Genomic DNA, 23281 nt, shown 5'->3' with positions numbered 1-23281 from the left:
TTTCACCAGGAAATCCAGTAGAGGATTTAGGTGGAGGACAGGGGCAAAATGATCTGACAAATCCACTTACCTCTGCTGTCAACGATCCCCCCGGCCTCTGATAATATTAGAGCTTGATATACAGTATATGTAGGCATTGCACACTGGAACAAGGGGGAAATAGTTGAGGAAGAGGAGGGGGAGGTGTGAGAGCTCAATAGCCAATGCTGCTGATGGCAAAACCAAGAAAATAATCTTAAGGTGTGAAGGCAGCAAATAATGAGATAGTGAGGTGAGGAAAAGAGAAAGAACAGCTGAAATCCTAGGCTCTGTTGTGTTCTCACTACCAAAAAACAAAAAAATCATGATTTCTTATTGGTAAGCCTTGGATACAGTGAATCAAAACCTTGTATTTTCATATTGCCTTTTGCCCGGTGCAAAGAAGCACAGCTGAAATAAAACAGGTTAGCACACAGATTATTGTAGGGACTACAAAAAAAAAAATTTCTGGGTTCACACCCCTGGGTGACAGCAACATGTCAGCAATGCACCAAATATAAAACTTCCCTTGCCCGATTTTTAATTTAAGAGTTTTTTTTATTTAAAATTAGATAAGGATTCGCCGTTCTCAATGATTAACAGCATAATAATGAAATCAAAATCTTTATTTGTCCAAATTTTTGATTTCTGGTTAAAAAAGTAATGACATTCAATCAGCTTCAGTTGTACTTAGTTTTTAGTGCTAACTGGCATGTAAACAAGTATCATAGTGAACATGGTAAATTTAATACTGTACTTACGTAGTATCAGCATGTTTTCACTGTCACTGTGAAAATGTTAGCAATGATAATGTAAACAAAAGCACTGCTCAAAGCACTGCTCAAAGCATCTGTTCATACTTAGATCCTCACAAAGCCACTACCCTGGCTGTAGATTTGGCTGTAAAGATGGCTGTAACTATTACACATCTTCTTAAAAAGTTGAGAGGTGACATTAATATCTGTAATGCAGTTAGTGTTATGTGGACCGGCAAAGTCCTGAATAGTCTTTTAAATAACAGTAATATGTAATATGTGTACCGCCACGCTGCAAAGTGATCACGGGAACTGCAGTTTTATCAGTGTCAAAAAATACATTGTTAAATAACCTTGTTAAAACCACAAACATTTCAACTTTCAGTAGTAACAGTTGTAGTAGTTGGGGGCTTGCCTTAGAATATGAAAAAAAAGCAGAGGAATGTGCTTAGTTTTCTTACAGTGACCAATAAAAAATATACTAAATGAGAGATGCATAGAGTCACTGGAGCTAGTGGAAAAGAGGCTAACTGGATGTGACGACATGACTTATTGGGCTGCATTATACAGCAGTAATGTTACCTTACGTTACGTCTTCTCGTATGCTGTATGCACACAGGCAGCCACAGTTCAGGCAGCTGCCAGACACACTGTTTACTTAGCTTATGTGTGGTTTAGGCATGAATGAAAAGGTGCAATACCATAACATCCCATGATCATAGTTTGATTTACAATCTCTCGAAGCTTAGAGCAAATAGCATACATGTTATGTAATAATTGACATAGCACTCCCAAACCCTTTAATTAGTGTGAGCTGAATTAGCAATGACTAATCAACATAGCAACCTCTCATCAGATTTATAGATGGCTACTGCTGGGGAGAAACTGACTTTTTCAGTCAGCAGGGAAATGCTGAAAGATTCCTGGCTGAAACACATTACCTCTCAAATGGAGGCATGGGCACACACACGCACGCACATACACACATTTGTATATGCAGATGAGACTTGTCTGTTCCTTCTGGCTGTCCCTGTAGAGCTGTCGCACATGCTGCGTCCTGAAGCACCAGGAGACCGGGGTTGACTTGAATTAAACTGAGAGGATGTCCTTTCCAGATCTGCAGAAGGCTACAGAGACACATCCGCCCCCAGAGTGAGCCAGTCAAAAAGATGGAGGGAGAGAGAGATGAATGGAGAAAGAGATGGAAAAAGAAAGGAGGTTGGAGATAGGGTGGAGAGAAGGAGGAAGTTAATTTAAAAAAAGCAGAGAGGAACTGTCTGTGGGAGAGAGGGATGGAAGATGAGAGGGAGAAGAAGGAGGACACTCAAATAAGAAGGAAGGAGAGAACAAAATTGTATGTGTGTGTGTGTGTGGGGGGGGATTGTGTGTATGCACGACAGAGAAAAGAGCGAAAACAGAGAGTGACAGAGAGAAAGCTCAGAAGCTAAGGCACCTGACACACCTAGAATATATTTCTTCTTTTCCCTCTGCTCTGGGCAGCAATAGCCAAAAATGATACAAATAACAAGAATAAAATGCAAATTGTCCTTATGTACTTTATGTCACTGAATAGGCAAGGTGTTCAGGTTTGTGAAACAATCTAATACATTTTTAAAATCCTCTCATTATTATGAAATGTTATTTCATCATTTGATGATGTAGTCTGTGCTGATGTGTGAATAGATTCATAAACCTTCCTGCTTTCAAATTTCAGAAACTGTCACATTGTCTTTTCATAGCAATACTGTAAGTGGAATATATTTGTCTGTTGCTTAGATGAAACTAGACAGTTTATCACCTTGGGCTCTAAAGAATTGCAATAGGCATTTTGCATTGTTTTCTGATGTTGTTTAGACCAAACAATGAAGCGATTAATTGGGAAAATAATTGGCATGTTGTTTGATTATGAAAAGAAGTGAGTAGTGATTTTTATTTTCACCGTGTCTTATTTAGTCATTAAATTTTAAATACTATGGGCCTCTGTATGCTAAGATAGATATATGAGGCTGACACTGGCTTATACCACACCACACCTGACCTCTTTTCTGTGGAATACAAGATTCTGATACAATTTTGGTGCCTGTTCATATGGTTATGGGCAGGTAAAGCATTACATATTAGGATTTTAGCACAATTTTGGTGCCTGTTCATATGGTTAAGCATTACATATTAGGATTTTGGTAATAAACACTATAGTCAGCAATTACATGTAATGCAGCACCATCTGCATAATGAAGAGAGAGCATTTGGATGTTATACTCATTTAGAAGGAAAAAACCCCACAATGTGTACTGTATATGTTAATCTGGCTCAGTCTTTATCACAGCTAAACTACATATAAACTATATCAGTGTCTAAATACCCAGATATATACGGTACAGTGCAGTGTATGTTTAGAATAGAATACAGTAATGTATATCCTAACCTGAGCTTTAGAACAGGCCATTACTTCCCATATCCCATCCTCAAGCACTGTTGTTAACAATAAGTGCATTTCCCATTCTGTTCCTAGCACTCTCTTTTTTTGCTGTGGATGATAAACATGCTACAGACTAAGGTTTTTGTAAAACAAGAAATTGGAACATAAATTATTAAGTGAGAATGCACCTTCCCAAAAAAAGCACCCATTGTATTTTCTCTTTATGCCTGCAAACTACAGTAGGTGATGCAAGAGGAGCTTGTTATGCTTAATACAGGTCACCATTGTTGTTTCACCAAATCTGCTAGAAACCCTTTGCAGCATTTGTTCTGCTCTTTTTCATACAAGCTCTTTGTTCTGTAATGACACAAACCTGCTATGCAGAAATTCTACAGGCGGGACGTTCTCAATCTATTTCACTAATTCCAAGCATGACACACCATCGTTGTATGTGATTACTTACATGAAGCGGAAATGAGCAGTTCAAAGATATTAATACACCCATTTGGTGGTTTTATTAGAGTTTAAATTGATCAATATTTACTTGGTTTTCCCACCTGCAGTACACTTTAATTACATTTGTGCCCTTGGCAGTTTTCTGTAGTGTTAATTCTTACAACCCAAGCAAGAATACAAATGCTGACCTAAAAATGTGTGGTGAAGGCACAGCTGCCAAGAAAATGCTTATGAATGAGTTTTTATGCTTCTTAGTTTATCTTAGTCATTTAGAAATGCTTTTTACATCAAGACAGACATTTGAACTTGTAATTAAATTACCCACTAACTGTTAACTTCAGAAGAATCCATGGCTTATTTTACAATATGCAAAATAGAAACTGTGCAGAAAACATTGAATTGAGTTATTTCATATATTATAAACTATCTAATATGAACTACTGTGTGCAACAGCAACTTGCAAACATTCTAAACTGAGATGGAAAATGGGATGGGATGGAAAGAGCACATGTGCAGGGATACAGATTTTGCAGATATAGATAATGTTGTATTATAAAGTTAGAAGGAATAAAACATATGCTATGATGCAACTGTTTGCAGTTTCATTGTTATCATGAGAAATGTCTATTTAACAATTCCCTCTTGATACCTCAGATATTCAGTGCACAGCAACCTGGTTTTGGAGAGTATACCTTACTGTAAGAAACAGACCACGCACAGGATGCATGCAGACAGAATGCCAAATCAGGGCAAAAAGCAAGTATTTTTTAGTAGACAAAAGGCCAAAATGAACACAGTAGAGCAGTGAAAGTTTACTGTTTGAACATCTCTATTCTACCTAAACCAACATGACCTAAATAACTGGTTCAGTCTCTCGGGCAGTTTGGGATTTATCCACAAGCCAGCTGGCTGCAGCACTGCATGGTACCTGCACAGAGTGAGCTCCTGCAAGATTAGATACTGTAACCAGGGCTGTGCTAAACTTCAGTCAGGTCCTGGGGAACCGTGAAAGTTGATGTTGAGTTGTCTGTTGAAACTCACACGTACAGGAGCCATGCAGCCATATGTGCACACACTGAGAAACAAACTCATCCACATGCACAAACTGAGATATTCTGGTGGTTTCTAAAGAACTTAAATTACTCTGAAGTCCATCAGACCACATCAGTATGTGTGTCATTAGACAGCCTTAGGTCAGACTCAAGTATCTAAAGCACCACTCCCCAGATTTGCACCATCTTTGTTGGGAGGCAAAGAGAGATAGACCAACATTGTCTTGCCCTGCAGTTGTATGGCCCCAACAAACCCCTGTGACGCAGTCTTAGTGCTTTATCTTCTATTCCAGCATATTCCCACTGTGCATGATGTTAGTCTCAAGACTAATTGTGTTTAAAAGAAACCACGCTCACTGAAACGACTGGCTGGGTTCAAAAAGAGATATTAGACAATTCTGTAGTGTTAGTCCAGTCTTAATTTTACTCTTGGGTTAGTTAAAGCAAGTTAGCTTCACAAAAGTATTGACTTACTTGTTTAAAACTATAAAGTGAGTCCCCCGAACCCCTAGGCTATCTCAGACAAAGACCCCTGCTGCCTCCATGGTAAGTCAGTGCCATTTACTGATCAGTGTTTCCATGGTAACCATCAGTGACCTGCTGACTAATGGCAACTGATGACAAAAAAGCAAACCATGGCTCCTACTTTGTACAGTAGTTTGCACAATTTTGCATGTAGCAAGAAGGCAAAGAGGTTTTATAGACTGCAGAAACCTGTTGGAAGTACAGTATACAGATGTGAGGACATCTCCAGTTGTTTAATTTGCCTAAAGAAACTATAGGATCCTACTGAAACTGACAAATTAGCAGAAGTACTGAGCTCTGTTACAGGTTAAAGGTCTGCACTGCACATAGTTTAAAAATTACTGGAAGCTTATTTAAATTAAACTCAATAAAACTGTCCTTGTAACTGTTGAATTCTTCCAGAAATCAAATAATTTTTGCAGGAGTGAATGAGCAGCCATGTTGGTAATCTTGATTTGTTCAGACTTGGTTTTAGTCAAGAACCAGACAGCTTTGGGTACAGGATGAATTTAGATGCTGATGTATATGAAATCTTTCCTGCTTTTGTACAACTGGCCCCTGAGCTCTGCTGCCAAATCCAGATGCTAATGACACCCTGTTGTTATTTGTTGTTGTTGTTGGTGAAGACTCTCTTAGTCAGGAGCAGGAGGGGTTCATAATTGATGGGAGCCCCCCCCCCCCCCCGCCAATCTGTAATCACTAATCAGTAAATATGCCTGAAACCCAAAGATGGATTTTTTTTTTCTTGAGCTTTGTCAAATTTGTATTTTAGTGTCTGCGTATTGCGTGCATGTGCACAATCAAAGAAGAAAACAAACAAGTAGATGAAGATTAATAGTTGTGCTCCAGTTTTATCATAGAACCCAATCAAAGCACTATGGCTGATAACAAACTGCGACGTTTGAATGTTCTGAGCTCACCAGCCATGACAAAACAAACTTTGTGGGGTGGCTGAGATATGGTCACAGACATACTGCCGGATGTTTGAGCACACCTAGAGTACATAGTTCTTCCTCAACTCAGAGCTGCATAAAAATCTGTCAGCCTGAGCAGGACAAAGAGGCTAATCAATAGTGAGCTGGTAAAAGTCATCTCTGATGCTCAACCAGAGCATGTACTGGTATGTATTGTATGTATTGTGTACCAGAGTATATAATGCGGAAGCACTAGACAGAAGAAGAGTCATTTCTTTGCCCAATGGCAACTCTAAATGCTCAAGACAGATTGAATAGAGAAGGTAAGAAAAGCACATCCTATTCTAAATCACATTAAAGGTCTGTGCCACTAATCTTCAAAAATGGATGTAATATTTTTGAAACACTGTTTCCGCAATGTTCCGAGAATGATTTAAACCATTTGAGACATCTTTTGTGCAACTAAATAAACTTGTTAACAGTAAAAGACAGTGGATCATAATGAGTAAAGTAAATCAACAGAATGAAATCAAACTATATCATGAGAATATACTGTAACTATTGTAGAAGATTTTTAAAACACCATGATGGAGCATGTATTTCAAATAAACATTTGACATTATTGCATGATTACAGATGAATGGTTGTGTGGAGTGAATGCCCTTTCCTTCTCTTGTTTATGCTCCATCCAACTCATGCTACATTATAGGTCAAAGGGCCAGAGGGTACAGCCAGTCTTCAGAGACCCATTCATCAAGTCCATGAAGACGCGTTGCCTCCAAGGACATAACATGGTCATAAACATTAGTTTCATTAGCTGCCAACACTGATATCAGATTGGACTGCAGTACAGAGGAAGTGATAAATGTCTTTTTGAAAGGACAAGGCTTCACTTAAGGCTGAAAATATAATAATTATTATAATCTGCAGGTAGATTGAGATGTCATTCAGATGTACTGTACTTTGCACGCACTGGCATTTAATGTATTGTAGTGTAAGCTGTGACTGTGAAAACAGAAATTGTATCACTGTGCTTTAACAATGAGAAGCTGTTTGGAGGATACACAGTAGAGCAACGTGGTTCTTTAAAGTGCAAGGATTATGTGAGGGGAAAAAATAGCCTTGATTTGTGCAATCAGCAGACTTTATGCATGTGCAAGAAGGCACAGGCAAGCAGAGTGATTGCATACAGTTCCGATAATGCCTGATTATAGCTCAGTCCCATCCCCTAGCTACTCTCTAACTTTATCCAACCCTCTCTTCATGTGGACTTTACAGCTGGATGGCCTAATTGGAGCTATTCCCACATATAATTTGGAAATGGTTATCTGTCAGTCACCACCTCGTCAGTGTCCTATGGTTCAGTCCAGTGACAGATACAATGACTTTTCTTTCGGTACAGGCAGTTGATCACTATTAGGAGGGAGGAAAGCTGTGTTGACTTTGATGTGTGACAAGCACAGGACATAACTGGTTTGAATACTGTGGAAATTGTAAAATGTTCCTGCTTGTTAAAAGTTGCAAACTTTACTAATCTAAAGAATTTTAAATGGTTTTGGAAATATTTTTATTTGTTTTCTTGTTGAGAGTTGTAAGAGAGGATTTATTCCACTCTCATGTTTGTCTGGTAAATATACAGTAAGACTATAGCCATCACCATGTTAGCATAGATTAACATAAACTCAGGAAAAGGGGATAACAACTACCCTGGCTCTGTCCAGAGGAAACATCCGCATGTCTAAAGCTCACTAATTAACACATAATGTCTCCTTTTATAATGAATGACCAGCGGTTACCCCTGTTTTCAGTCTAACAGTCCAACCATCTCTTCATACAACTTCACATCTACCATGCAGACATACCTATCAGTAGTTTAAGTATCAATCTTCTCATCTAGCTCTTGGCAAGAAAGTGAATAACAACTGTGCCCAAAGCCCAGCTGTGCCTAAATACAGCCTCACAGACTTGCTAGTATGGCTGTCTTGTCAGATAAAACCTCTAGTTTGGTCTGATAATCAAAGTGTTTAACATGTATTTGAAGTCCTGTCCCTTATTATTCTTATCACTAGTACACAGTACAGTTAAGTCTTCACAGATGCTTGCACAGCATCCGTGAAGCTTGAGCTCGCCTATGGATCTGGTGAAGCCTGTGAAAACATGGTGGTGCTCTTTATCTCAGCAAAGTCGTTGATCCGTTGAATCAGTGACACCTTTGTAATGTAGCATCAGCAGACACACAGTCCCCGTGCCAACACTGTTCTGTCGGCGTCATCTCTCTGTGCCCCTTTGGATGTGACTGTGCCTAACCGCATACAAGCAAAGTAGACAGACAAATAATAAGAGTAGATGATAAGCAATAATTTGAGAGGCCAGCAAAGAGCAGATTATAAAGGCTTGGGTTGAAATGTCAAAAATGCCTTGTTGAGCTGGAAGCTATGCTGACTTGCTACTGTACTTCATTAGGCCTGCATTCGACATCATCACTTACTTGACATTTCACCAAGGATCTTTAAATGTCAGTGATTTTATGGTGGTATTTAAGTAATACCATTTTGTATGAAGGTGGTGTCTATGACGACTGTTTTTAAAATGAAATTTGAATTAACAATGAGGAAGTGTGTTAAAACTGTTGGTCAGAATCATTTTCACGCACAGTACATCTGGATATGTTTGATAGCAATATCATGTCTTTATTTATTTGTTTGTTTTGTTTGTAGCTGGAAAAAAGGTATTAAGATTTAAGCAAAAAGAATCAGCCAGTTATCAAAAATGTTGTTGCATGTTTGTATTATTCATAGTGTTATTCACATGTCAATACATGGGTGCAGGTACATCGTCGCTGACATGTACACCAATAAGCCATAGCATTGTGGCTACATGCCTATTACTGTGTACAGAGGAGTCAGTGCAGCAGTTGGTTGGCACTTATGTCACTCTGAGACTCACAGCACATCTTGTGTGAGTCTATTTGCTTCCATAGTTACATTCTTTCATTTAGTGATAAAAATGTAGAGGTGAAAACTGTGGTTGTGTGGAGAAGTTAGACACAATTTTTTTGACAAATACAACAGCCTCTAGCTGTGATATCACCACTATAGCTGCTGAATGTTTCTCTTCATAGAGACCAATGTACAGTATTTCTCAATTTCATCCATTTTAACAAAGATTCAAACTACATGTAACATTTTGAAAACAATGAATGAAGTTTTATCTACAGTAGGTCAACCTCATCATCAGTGAGCCTTGGGCGTCCATGACCCTGTCGTTGGTTCACTGTCTGTCCTTCTTTAGACACTGTTGGTAGGTACTAACCACTGCAGACCCAGTTGACAGCCATCACAATTTGGTCCTTGTCAGAATCACTCAGATCCTTACACTTGCCTGTTTTTCCTGTTTCCAACACATCAACTATGAGGACTGAATGTTCACTTGATGCCTAATATACCCCACACACTGACAGGGGCCATTGTAATGAGAATATCAGTGTTATTCACTTCACCTGTCAATGGTCATAATGTTATAGCTGAATGGCGTATGGCTGATCAGTGTAAGGTGATGGGCTTTTAGGAGACTGTGTTCATCATAACACTATGTAAGGCATTAGCAACTGGAATGACTCACGTGCAGTAATCATGGGAAATAATAAAGATGTATCCACTAATTACCAAAGCTATTAAATGTCTTTTCACCACAAATTAAATGTCTCCCGGGGGCTGTATTTTACTGGTAAGTTCAAAACTAATGACAGCATATCATAGAAGGAAATCACATATACTAACACTCGGACTAATTACGTAATTAAAAAACACAGAAGATGGGCAAACTGGCAGATGTGTTGGGCTCATAACTACTACGTGCCAGGTTCTTCTACCTCAACATCAGTCATATCTTTATCCTGGAGGAGGTTTTGCTGAGCATACACTGGACTCCAGCACTTACAGCATCACACATCATATGCCTCTCTAACCAGAGGGTAGTGTTATCCCCATATGTCCCCATTATTTTTCACATCATTAGTCTTAACTCTGAAATCTCTCATAACATCTTTTCATAGCTGATGCATATAAGGACAGGTATAAAATATCTCATCAATAGAATAAAAATGCAAGTTCATTCAGATGCTCAACATTTCTGATCCATTGTCAATAAAGCAGTGAGTTTTCTTAGCAAAAACTCTTCCTAAGGAAAGCCTTCATTAGCCTCATAATTTTGCTTTTTTACTTACCCCAATTATTTCCCAACCCAAGCAAAACTCTTAGCTGCACTGTCACTGCATCAGGTCAGATCCCCCAGGTTTAATTAACAACGATCAAATTCATAATTATAATATATATACATATATATTCCCTCCACAAGGGCATATAATTGGAGGATGCTGGAGAATCTTTCATCGGAGGAATCCATGGGCTAGCCCTCATTAAGGAGCTCCGCAGAGCTAACATTTTGAAGTGTGCTCGTGAGAAGGTGCAGCAGAGAGTTGGACTCAGGAAGCAGGCTTTAATTAACGACTGAATCAGAGAGCTCTCTCTGGCCACCTCTGACCTTACGCTGAGCCATAATAAGCCTGTTCACAGTGTGAGACATGTCACACGCGGTTGAAATCAGTGTCCTGTACACCAAAACTGACTTTAATGAGATAAATGCTGCAGTGTCCCTTTTATTGTTAGAAATTGTTGAAGTCAACATTCATGAATTATTCCTGGAGACTCTCGAAAGGTTGCACAGTATTGATTTTCTGTCATTTGCAACAAAAGCCTCTGCTTCATGATTGATATTGTTTGTCATGTTGATAGCACACAGAGGATTCAAAGACATTTTTTAATTTACAGTATAACCAAACCTCAGGACCAAATATCTAAACCATGGATGTTATTAATTCCCTTGATGCTAAACATGAAATTTGGCTTGGCATACAAGTTCATCTAGAAAAATAAATTTTGGTTTGTGTTGTTTAAGAATAGCATTAATTCTTATTTATTATATTAATTTATTATAATTCTTATTATAAGTACAGTTGGTCTAAAAGAATACATTTGTTATTGTGGCAAATGCAGCGTTTGCTTTGTGAGCTAGATAAGAATCTTCATATCCTTATTTCCTTATGGTAAAAATACAGCTAACACCAGTAGCCATTTAGCTTAGTTTAACATAAAGACAGCTAACCTGCCTTTAGTTTGAAAAAAGGGAAAATTACAAACAAGCCATAGTCTCAAAATGATGCACTAACAAGTAACCTATTGATAAATAAATAAATACTGAACATTAGTAAGTAGCTTCATTATTGCTGTTCAGTTTGCTTTGTATTAAATTATATTTCTAGTTTTCCTTGGCATTCATAACTAGTTAGTGCAGTTCAAGTACAATTGAGTGAGATATCTTCATTCATTAAATTCTTTAGATCTGAACTAATCACAGATTTTGATTAAATTAATATATTAGAATTTCTGCTGCATCCTGAGGAAACAAAGCTGTAGTATATCAGTATTTGTTGTTCTGATCTTTACCTCTTATACCTCCCTGGGCTTTTTTGTCTTTATGTTTTTTATTATTATTATTTTGTTTGTTTGATTTTTACTTTGTTAGACATGTAAAGCAAGTCAGCAACAGTCCACTGCTACTGCCTTGATGTTTAACAATGATAAAGCTACATACTAAAGGGCTAGCAGGTGGGCAGAGCCGCAGGACTGACCTACCTTTAGTTAACTGAGGGAGACAGAGTGAGGGAGATGCAGCCCGCGCCACATACATTAAAATGAGAGAGCCTGCCTTTATCTCTCTGACCTTTCAGCTATTGAAAGTAGTTTGGTCTTATTTAATTGGGATGTTTTTGCCACTGTGGATACAAAATGTAAAGGCATTTAGAAATATACAAAAGAGGATGATCCCAAACTGTAAGGGATGGGTTGCAACTCGAAGCCTGGCTCTGTCCAAAGGTAACAAAATCTCCCTACAACCTCTAATGCCAGTTGACACGTGATGTATAATTTGTTTAATCATACAAAAAAGATTGCAGAAATGGCAATTTGCTGTTTTAAGGTGAGTTTGGAGGCTATTTCTTGGCTGGGATCAGTCACCAGGCAAAAAATGGAAAATTCAGGCAGTTACTTCTCCCAGCTGAGAAATATTCTGGCACTTAGCTCCATGTAAAATGGCAAAACTTTTACACTTGGGTTTTTATATGGATTAAATAAACAAGATATAATGAGCTAATTAGCGAGTCTGTGAAGTGCTGGTAGGCAGATTTTGTTTCCTTTAGACAGAGCCAGGCTAGCTGTTCCCACCAGTTTCCCAAGCTGAGCGGGTGCTGGCTGTAGCTGCATATTTAATGTACCATAAAGTCATAGGAGTCATATCAATCCTCTCATAACTGACAACCAGAAAATAACATTTAAAAAAACTGTTTAAAACTGTAGTTAAACTTGCAACAGTACAAGCCTGAAATAGTCCCTGTCCAATCTATACACATTTGTTAACAAGTACTGTCTGACTGACTAGTATTCAAGGACAGTTTGTAGTCCGATAGAAAAGAAACAGTGCAGTTATTACTCCTGCAACTCCTAGTGATCTCCCTAAGCAGACATCTCTCTTCACACCATTCTGATGTTCTGATCAAAGTCGAGATGTGATGACTCAACACGGCGGGTCCAGGTCTCAGCGGCAGCCTCTGCAATCCCGGTGGAGCTCCTTCACTCTGCTCAGCCAGCTGTGAGAGGCCGCATCATGCTCCCAGGTCCAGCATTGGAAATGTGCCTCGAGCAAGCAGGACCATAAATTAAGTTAAGGGCAGACTCCACTAGGCTATCCCCCTGGTTATCAGCAGAGGAGAACCTGCCTGAAGGTTGGTGCCCTTAAATCTTTTATCATTGCAGAGGCAGCCTGATCCAGGAATGGACTGGGGCCATCAATCAGGGCCAGTACTCACAGCTAATGAGTTATTCAAGTTTCCCTGAAAATAAAACAGCCATCCTCATCTAAATCAAGCATGAGAAATGGCTCTTGCTGCCACACTAATATTTACTTATTTATTTATTTATTGTTGGTCAAACAGCGTTTACTGTGATTGGGGTACCTAGTCAAGCAAAAAGAAGAATTCAGTTTAATTTCAGGTTTTCTAACTGAATAAACCAGGTAATCATGTTTAGACAGACTTTGATTACCTGTTACTGTATTAATTACAGTCGGTTCCAGTTATTATAATTTAAGTAAACATTTTACAAAATCATAAACAACATAGCTGTCTTTTCTCTCACAGCCCACCATAGCATTTTTACAGTAGCTGTCTTCCCTGCATTGCTATTATTAGTTTGACTCAATGCAGGCATTTTCATGAGGAGAGGATCAAATTTTGAAGAAACTCTCTCCCCGACAGGTGGGAATGTTATCGATAAGCCAATGCAAATCTAGCGCCAAGGTGACCTTTCACTGTACCCGCACATTAAATACGAATGGTAGCCCAGTCTGCACAAACAAGGCAGACCTAGAAAATGTTCCAATTTGTATAACTTAAACAGCAAATAAATAAAATAAAAAATGCCCTTGGTAGTTTTATGTCTGTTTTAATTCCAAGACCTTTAAACACATTTTGACATGCAAAATAATTTTTAATACTGCTCAAGATTTCAAATGAGCATTGTACAGTATGTCATCATTTGCCAAACAGCTCACAAATGAGTTTAATTAGTTTGCGAAGACAAAAAGACAAAAAGATTGCTGAAGTAAAACAAGATTGTTCTTGACCACATCAATGAAGCAGCCTGTAATTGTTTTTCTTTCATAATATTTTACAATTCTTCTATCTGAATATAAAGAGAAGCTAATTAATTGAGATTATAAATAAAATTGGAGTTACTATAAACACTAATTGCTATAGAGTATTTTCACAGAGAGCGGTGTGTCACCTGGGATTATTCAAAGTCATGCATAGTCTGCATCTCCTATTTTTCAGAAAGCACTGTGTAACTTCATAAGTTGTTACATAGGATTATGTGAGAAGTGAAACATCAGAGGAAGCCTAGACAGATCACCTGCTCCTGGCTTACTGTACTCCAAAAGCAATTAAGCCTGTCTCAATCGATGCCCGCAGATTCAAAATTCGCTTTTAATGACACCTCTAGGCGAGGCTGTTTTTTTCTGGGCTGTGACAGTAACATCAATAATGATCTATTGCAGTGACTTGGCTTCTAAGGTTCCCCAGATATCCATGAAAACTGTTCAGGGCTTTAGCAGTTTGGTCAGAAGATATGAATTCATAAACAAAAGTGAACAATTGGACCAGGACACACTATCTCTAGAGAGCGTCTTTTCCCTGCCAACTGGAGAGTACATCAAAATGATGCCACGGCAAAGCAAGCCAGGTAAAGATGTTTTTATTATTGGTCCTTGGGAAACAGGAGATGGTTAGGGCCAATTGAGCTCAGAAGTCAGAGGCAGACTCGATTACAAACTTGGACATTTGCCTGTGCTTTGTCTTTGAAGACAAATCTGAGGTAGAGAGAAGAGGGAGAATGCAAGAGCTAGCCAGCAGTGTTGGCCTGATGGCTGTGATATACAGTACTCCTCGCTGCGAGGGACTGAGCAATACTTTCACAAAGTTAATGGTCTAATGACTACTAAAGCATTTGTAAAGCCCAAAAACAGTAATGCATGTTAACATATTTCAGCATATATGTTGCAGTGCAATTCAGTATTGATAAATGCTAGTTTTACATATAAACGTTTTTCTCTGATGACTGACATAAAACTGAACTCTGTGTGAAAGTCAGTACTTTAACTTGGAAAACATAACTCAGTGTCCACTTACCCCCCTGTCAAACACCACAGAAGGTTGAGTACTTGACAGCTGAGCTTTTTCCTTGACAAGGCAAATTACAGTACATCTACTGAGGAGGATCCTGAAATATAGCTGAAAGCTTTTTGAATTAATGAATAATATTAATTAACATTTTAAAATGTTTGTAAAATTTCACAGACTCCCCTTATTAAAAATGAACTCACAAAAGTCTAAATAATTAAATCAAATATTTCAGTATTTATATTATACTATATGGAATTATTCATATTACTGTTCCACAAAAAGTTACTTAGATTCTTTTTTGTTTTGTTTTTGAATATGTAGGCTTTAGGTAGTTAGAATCTACTTTACAAATATGAGGGTATGTCAAACCATGTTGAATTCTGGGACAGGGGTGCCCATTTTTGGAGGTGTGCTCTGCATACATTCTTGTTTTGTTTGGCTAAAAAGTTGCTTAAATTGTTTAGATCTCATTTTACTGACTGTGGTAATTCAATATGGATAACCTTAGCTGACTGTAGTTAACTCAGGGTGAACCTAGAGATCCCTTTTATGAGAGCGACAGATTGAAATGACTCCACACTGATCTGGGCTCTTGGTTCTGGAGCTAACGCTAGCTAGCAGCTGTCGACAGACGATGCAAACACTGCAGATGGATCAGTTTCTGTCCTGTCTCTGCTCAAACTGAATACTAAAGTGGACATCTGGACATAGCTGAAGCATCTGCTGCTGTGTGTAGCTGTATGGGATAGTTTTTATTTTTATTAACTTACAGATATTCCTCCCACAGTTCAAAGACATGCAGCTTAGGTTGATTGGTGACTCTAAATTGCCCGTAGGAGTGAGCATGAATGTGTGTAGTTGTTTTTTCTCTACATGTCAGTCCTGTGATAGACCGGCGACCTGTCCAGGATGTACCCCGTGTATTGCCCAATGTCAGCTGGGATTGGTTCCAGCCACCCTGCAACCCTATTCAAGAATAAGAGGTATAGATAATGGGTAGATGGATGGACGTACAGATATATGTAGCGTTTATAGATAGATAGATAGATAGAGAGAGAGAGAGAGAGAGAGAGAGAGAGAGAGAGAGAGAGAGAGAAATCTTATTGATTCTAAGGGAAATTCAGGTATCCAGTAACAACAGTAGGGTACACAGAATAAGTAAAAGTGTGTGGGGTACATGTGTGCAATGCCAATAAGTGCAGGACTGAACATTATGTGCCAGGATAAAAACAAATGCCAATATGTGCAAGAATGTGCATTATGTGCAAAGTGACAAACAAAGGTAAACAGTGCGCAGTGCAGTAGTATTGAGACATAGTGAAGTTGGATAATGATATTATAGAGCTGAGTAGTGAGATCACATGTCCATGTCCAAAAGTCACATCAGACCTTCTCACTGAGAGGAGCTGAGGAGTCATATTGCCTGAGGGACAAACAACTTCTTCAGTCTGTCTGTGGAGCATGAGAAAGACAACAGCCTACTGCTGAATGAGCTCCTTTGCCTGGTGATGAACATTGTCCAGGACGGACAGCAGCACTCTGATTTATAATGAGTATCATGCTCCGAACATGGCACATTTACACAAATTTCAACACAGTGTGACGTCCACTTCACATTCTCTGTGTAAAAGGGAGGAATTCAGTTGTTGAATTAAGAGTACTATTTTGTATGCATAAAGCTTTCATCCAATTAAGTCAGTTTCACAAAGATCATGAGAACAAGATATGATTTGCTTCTGGAGCTCAGTAACACTAACCATGGTTAGAGTGATGTAATCCATCCATCCATTATCTATACCACTTGTGCGGGGTTGTGGGCGGGCTGGAGCCCATCCTAGCTGACATTGGGCCAGAGGCGGGGTATATCCTGGACATGTTACCAATTAATCATAAAATCAATCAGCATAAAAAGGGGCAGCCTAAAACATGATATTAAAATAAGTGAGAACATTGGAGATATACTGTAGCCTACTTGTATCAAGGTCTCCTCTCATTATCATCTAAGACAGCAGACATGTTCTCTGGCACACTCAAACCCCACAGAGAAATGCACTGTTTTCACCCCCTTGTTTCACCTTTTGGGGGTAATGGTGTTAGTTCAACAATCAGTACAACAATTTTCACACGGGGCATTGTTGCTGTGATTCTTTATTAATCAGCAGCAGGTGTTCCCTTCACAGCTGGTTAACCTGTGCTGATGTGAAAGGCTGTCAAGCTTCATTGTCTACAATTGGCTGCTGCAGTCTGTAGAGTGGGACTGACTTTCTGTATTCATGCCACATCACACAGTTCAGGTACCACAGACAAACAGGCCACAATGGGTGCTTGTGGGCTACAAAGGTTACTTTACACACATCATTTGATGTTACCACGATATTACCAGAGTTCACCATCTGATAGAGTTAACCTGTTAGCATGCTGTGCTAATGCTAATTAGTTCAGAACAATAGCAGAGGCTAATGTCATTAATTTTGCAGGTATTTGGTAATAAACAGAATCTGTCCAATTAAAAATTTGACCTGAAGCTATTACCAAAGTTATTACAACAGCTTATATCACCACAAAATGTATAAACAACTGTGCTGGGGATGAAGAATTCAATACTTTTAATGACTTCATTCATATCACAAAACAGCCATTTTCAGCTCTGCATATTCTATACACAACAGCATTATGAGTTCCAGCTCCCTTCAGCTGGCAGCGCTTGCCACGTTGTTTTGTGTTTCCAAATATTTTCCTTCAAAAATGTTTAGCACTGAGACGCTGTCTTGGCCTTGTGGATGATCTGAGAGTTTGGCATGTTGTTGTACTATACAGTGTTTTCTCCTGTTTAGCTCCATCATATTGCGTGGATGAGAGGAGTGTGTTATACAGAAATCAAAGCGACAACACTGTCATTGTGAGCTTGCATGCATAACAGTAACTGGCAGCAACTGCTGTTTTTTTTTTTTTTTTTTGATTGTCGCTGTCATATAAAGCAAATACTGCCGAGGCAGCACTAACCCATGAAGACCATTTCTTGCATTCGTCTTTTATTCCTTTTCCCACACAACTGATGACAGCCCTCTGAAGCATCATACTTCACTTTGAGAAATTGGACAGCAAGTCAAGGCAATTTGAAAATAGATTGTTTTGAAATTTTGTGCACATCAAGCATAAACACCCCCTGCTGCATTTTTGGGTTACAGGCAGTTTGGCTTTTTATACATGAAGCGTTCCAGCAGAATGATTCTAGGACTCCTGCTGTTCAGTCTCCAAAACATACATATTTGCAGTTTATATGATTTTCCATCATAAAGCCCCTAAAAAAAACAAAAGCAAAAAAAAAAAAACAGTATTCAGTCATCCAGTTCTGGAGCTGATGCAGGATGTAGACATCGCTAGCCGAGTGGAGCATAAGCCTCCATAGAAGCAATGTTCCTTCAGATGTATTTGAATAAGACATGATCCCATTTTATTTTTATAACATCCCCCACCCTAGACTGTTGGCAAGCAATGGAATTGTGACTAACCCTTTTCCAATTTCCACACTGGGCATGAAAAAAAAAATTGAAAAATATTGTGCAGTTCATATTAGTCAGTGAGGTACAATCACAAAGCAATATGTTCAGTATTAAAAATGTCATACATGAGAAGAAAAGATGCATTATACAGCAAGCAGTGGTACACCACCAGGGCACAGATTCCTCCGGTGAACCTGAATGATGTGCATCCAAATTAGAGTTCATTACATTATACTGACATGCTTTTGCTCTGCTGCACTTTCAGCCCTTTATGTTAAATAATGAATAGACATCACACATAGCCACACTGCTCATGAAGGTGTCATAGCCAAGTGTCTCTGTAAGGCATTTGACTCTTACACCCTGTCCAAACTGCTATGTTTAAATTTGGCTGACAGTCCTTGAATGTCTCATGCCGGTGTGAAGCGGTGGGAGGAGGGGTACAAGCAGTGAAAATGCAAAGAGAGAAGCATTCACAATCTGTCATCACTGATATCATGTTGACTGAAATGTCCTGGAGGAGCGTACATTGCAAACTGATGGTATGAAGTTTGAATGCTCTCATTAAGTGTTTTTGGAGTTTGACCCATACTGGGGACAAAACATCAGGATATCTTAGCCTATGCTGGTTTGATTTAGACAATTCTTTATTGCTGTTTTTCTTGTTTTTATTCAATCTCTTGTGAATCATCAACTTTATTGAAATACAACACAAAGTTGCTAGAGTACTCATCTAAAGTTTGTAATTGCACCAATGCATTTTAGAAATGACTTTTTGGGCAAATAAATAACAGGTCAGGTGATTTCCAAGTGATGTTGGTACAGAGGAAAGGCAAAGGCCAACATTTTAAAAGACAGCTGCAGACAGTTTCATTAAAAGTTACTGTATTATTGTACTGGTAACAGGGACACTTGATTCACAATATTTTGAAGGTTAAGACATTTATTTGACATTAAATGTGAATATTAATAATGATGTCTGCTTCAGGTGTTCCTATTACAGACATGAAGTATTTTTTTCTCTTTAGAACTGGGGTTTTACATCTTTTTAGGCTCAATGTATTTCCAACTATTTTAAGTGTAAAATAACTACTATAGTTCATGCTATGGTGAAAGGGTGTTCAGGGCTTATTTTTCTCCTTTTGTAGCATTTAACTGTCAAACCCTTTTCTTTAACAAAGTGCAGACATTATTTTTGTTCATGTAGTGTGGGTGAATGTGTATTTTGAAAATATACCTCAAAGGGAGCTATTTGGGTTTTTCAGTGAAATTTTCATTCCATTCATCCAAAGCCTGCACAACGTATTATACTAACCCCTCCACAACCAATCTCTTTATTACAGTAGCTGAAAACACATATGGTGTAGGGTTTGTTTCAGAACAGTTAATCTGTTTTCACCTTATGGCTTGGGCATTAATGGTGTATTTATTTACAGAGCTCAATAAACATAATTGGCACGTGCAATTATGTTAAGCCTCAATGTAATGCCGCCCTCCTCGATAGTGGAAGCAGGATCACTGTGGGAAATGTGATGACTTGTTTTCTCATGTGTAAAGCTGAAATGAATATGCCAAACACCTGTTCTCACTTTATGTCTGTTTCTTTCCTTTATTAAATTGAGCGGATCGGTTAATAATTGCATTTTTCCAGTTAGGGCTTGGCATCATGCCAGAAACCTATTAAGGAGGAGGGGAGGCAAACCTGGGGAGAGATGCAGAGGTCTGTCATATTAAAATTCAATGTAAATGAGCCATGTGGACATGAAATACAAGGTGTGAACACAATAATAGGAAATTCTGAAATATAATGATGCCACATAAAAGACACAAACCACCTTTATTGTACATTTATTATATGATTTGGTTGAATAATGTTTGCTGAGACTGGTTCAGAGGTATTGATTAATTTGATTTTGTGTATCAGGAAGAGTGTTTAAAGCCCTCTTTTGCTCCAGGCCTTTAAAGGCCCAATCCTATTTGTTTTATTTGTTTGACCATAGACATTTGAGTACAATTGATGGTTCACTAAACCATAATTGGTGGCAGTTAGTGGCTTAAGAGTTCATGTGCTATTAAAGGTCGCATTAAGAAACTGAGAGAGGAGAAGACAACTGAAGGTTGATATAAACTGTGTAGGTGTCAAAACTTAAAAAAGAGCACTGTAAATGTTTTATGGAGCAAAAAAATGCATTCAGTGTGTTCAGTACATTTGTTAGATCACTAAACACAGTGCTTTGAATGTAGACCTTTACTGACATTGGCTACTTAGGAAAATTATCCATGGTTTTATTGCAAAGCCAATTGTTACTTTGCAATAAAGATGATTCATTTTAAAGAAGCTAACAATCATGCCATTTCAGTCAAGGCCTCTATAATGTCATTCATACTGTAATTGGATTTTTCAAAGGGATACAAAAGCTGAACCAAATGAGCTGGACTTAGAGGGAATGGCACATTTGCCAAATAGTCAACCTGCAGTCTGGTGATGTCGTTTCCAGCCATTTGGCCAATGAAAGCTTGTATGGAAGTAAATCCCCGCCACGCCATAACATTTGAGGACACTCAGCATTTGAGAGCACGCAAATACAGATTTGAGAACATAATCTAGGCAGTGCGTGCTCTCATTTCTGATTCTGTGCTCTCAGATTTCTTTGTTGTGTGAAAGTCTGTCCATGCCAAAAGTTTTGAAAGTGCACAAAATAAGTTGCAAAGTAGTAGCGAGTAGAGAGGATCCTCCTTCGCCCTTAAATCTGATTCTGCTCTTACAAATCCATGCCTGGGGACTGTCAAAATCTGATTTGCAAACTGAATAGTGCTTGCGACTTGTTTTGTGTGCTTTCAAAACTTTTGGCAAAGACAGACTTTCACACAAACCCCAGTGGAAAAAATCTGAAAGAACAGAATCAGAAACGAGAGCACGCATGGCCTGGATTATACTATCAAATCTATATTTGCACTTACAAATCTGTGTCAGCGCATTCTCAAATGCTGGTTTGCAAACTGAGTAGCACTCAAAATCTACTTCCATATAGTTAACACTAGATTTGATGGTATGGCCTCATCGTCAGTGGTGGCACCTATGAGCTCATCCGGTTGGCAGAGGGCACCAACCCCTGCTTCTTAACCTCCTCCAGTGGCTTCTTCTTTTGGCTGTGTCACACTTATTTACAGTTGTTTTATTATAACCTCTGAATAGATGTAACAGCATTCGCCTGCTCCATTGTCTCATTTCTAATGTCTTTTGGTAAGGCTGTGATGCTGCTGCATCTCTAGCAGAAGAATATTTTATTTTGTCTTAACAGCACTGAGTAGACTATTACTCAATTTCTGTGCCACTAGAGTTCTTATTTTTCACTTTCCTCAAAGCCATTTCAGTCCTTATGAATATGGGTGTCCTCCAGCACTTAATATGGTGTTTCTAGGGCAGTTGATGATAATTAAGGTCCTGAGAATGTGCTTCCCATTTCCAAGTAATTCAGATTCAGCAGCATATTTGTGTGCCACTGAATCTTTAATGAATCTGGTGGGATTTTTTTTTTTCAAAAACACAAACAGATATTTATTTCTCTCAAGGTTCCCAAAGGGATTTGATTTTGAATTCTTTGTGTGCTATAACATACAGAATGATAATACGGCCATCTGTTTTTTTCCAGGTAATGCCAAGCCAAAAAACCAATCCTGGAGATGCTGAAGAGAAGAGATATTGTTGCCATCGTGTTGATCGTGTTACCCTGGACTCTGCTCATCACCGTTTGGCACCAAAGTGCTATAGCTCCACTCCTCGCCATCCGCAAGGGTATGCACCACACTTCACTCCACCGGCAATATCAAATCTGAAGTGGGTCCTCAAATGTAACACTGCACTTCAGGTTTAGACAACAGGCCATTCAGTTAGAGGTACTCACTAGCCCTGACCATGATCAGCTTCATCAGATCTCAATAACACTTGTCCAGTCATTGTAAACCTCATCAGGGTGGACTGTGTATGTATATGATGAAGACTTTGAAGTCACCATCACATGCACACACTCATTCAGTGGATATTTTTATTTCATACTCAGTCTGCCAGTTTAAATGTTCAGCTGATACTAACTTGCCTTCATTTTCTTTATGCTGATATCTTGTCCAGTACATTATGTTATGATAAATGTTCTCTTACAATATTCATAGCTTATGCACTCACACGCCTTGGCCCGTTGATCCATATTTCCTTCCGGGTGTGACACTCAACAACGCACATTCAGTGTACAGCAGCATGTTGAACACTCATTGTATCCATTCACATCTAAAGTAGTCCCCAGTTTTACTCATTGAAATTCAGTGCAAATTAATTCCAGAGTTTCTTTAATCAGCAATCTGAAATGATGAATGTGTCTGCTCAGTTAGCTCAGTGGAATGTCTTGCTTCCACGTGTAATGTCACATTTGCACCCTAGTCTGTGTCATTAATACACAATCATCCTGCAGAGACCACAGCCCTGCAGCGTAAAATGTCAAGTGTGTTGCAAAGTAAACAAACCCAAATTAGAGCAGCAGCAGATCAATTGAGCTCTTCTTATAATGTCATGAATGCACATACATAGGTTAATAAGCCAAGCAGGTTTATACAAATGACCCAAGACAGAAGATAATTGACAGATAATTTTAAATAATGTTTTTTTTTTTTTTGAAAGATTGTGTAAACAGTTAAAATAATGTCTGCTTACCTGGTAATCATTAAAAGCACACACAACACACCTTCCCCTCACCAAATATCAACATTTTATGGTAAAGGTACCTACAGTTGAATGGACAATGTCGTTTTGTTGTCTGATGGGATACTGTCAAGTATAAAACACATTTTTTT

At 38.6% G+C, this 23281-nt stretch overlaps 1 protein-coding gene across 3 annotated transcripts in view; it reads left to right on the top strand.

Annotated features, from left to right (window-relative positions):
• The window catches only part of LOC109960272 (galactosylgalactosylxylosylprotein 3-beta-glucuronosyltransferase 1-like), a 76461-nt gene that overhangs the window by 37461 nt on the left and 15719 nt on the right, over positions 1-23281 (top strand). For all 3 annotated transcript variants that reach the window (XM_020600241.1, XM_020600240.1, XM_020600243.1), the window contains one exon: positions 22090-22232. In XM_020600241.1, coding sequence (XP_020455897.1) covers positions 22121-22232 — 112 coding nt within the window. In that variant the 5' untranslated portion in view covers positions 22090-22120. The remainder of the gene's footprint in view (positions 1-22089; positions 22233-23281) is intronic.

The sequence above is a fragment of the Monopterus albus genome, unplaced genomic scaffold (assembly GCF_001952655.1).
Source record: "Monopterus albus unplaced genomic scaffold, M_albus_1.0 scaffold46.1, whole genome shotgun sequence".
NCBI lineage: Eukaryota > Metazoa > Chordata > Actinopteri > Synbranchiformes > Synbranchidae > Monopterus > Monopterus albus.
This window is presented reverse-complemented; position numbering and strand designations above follow the sequence as displayed.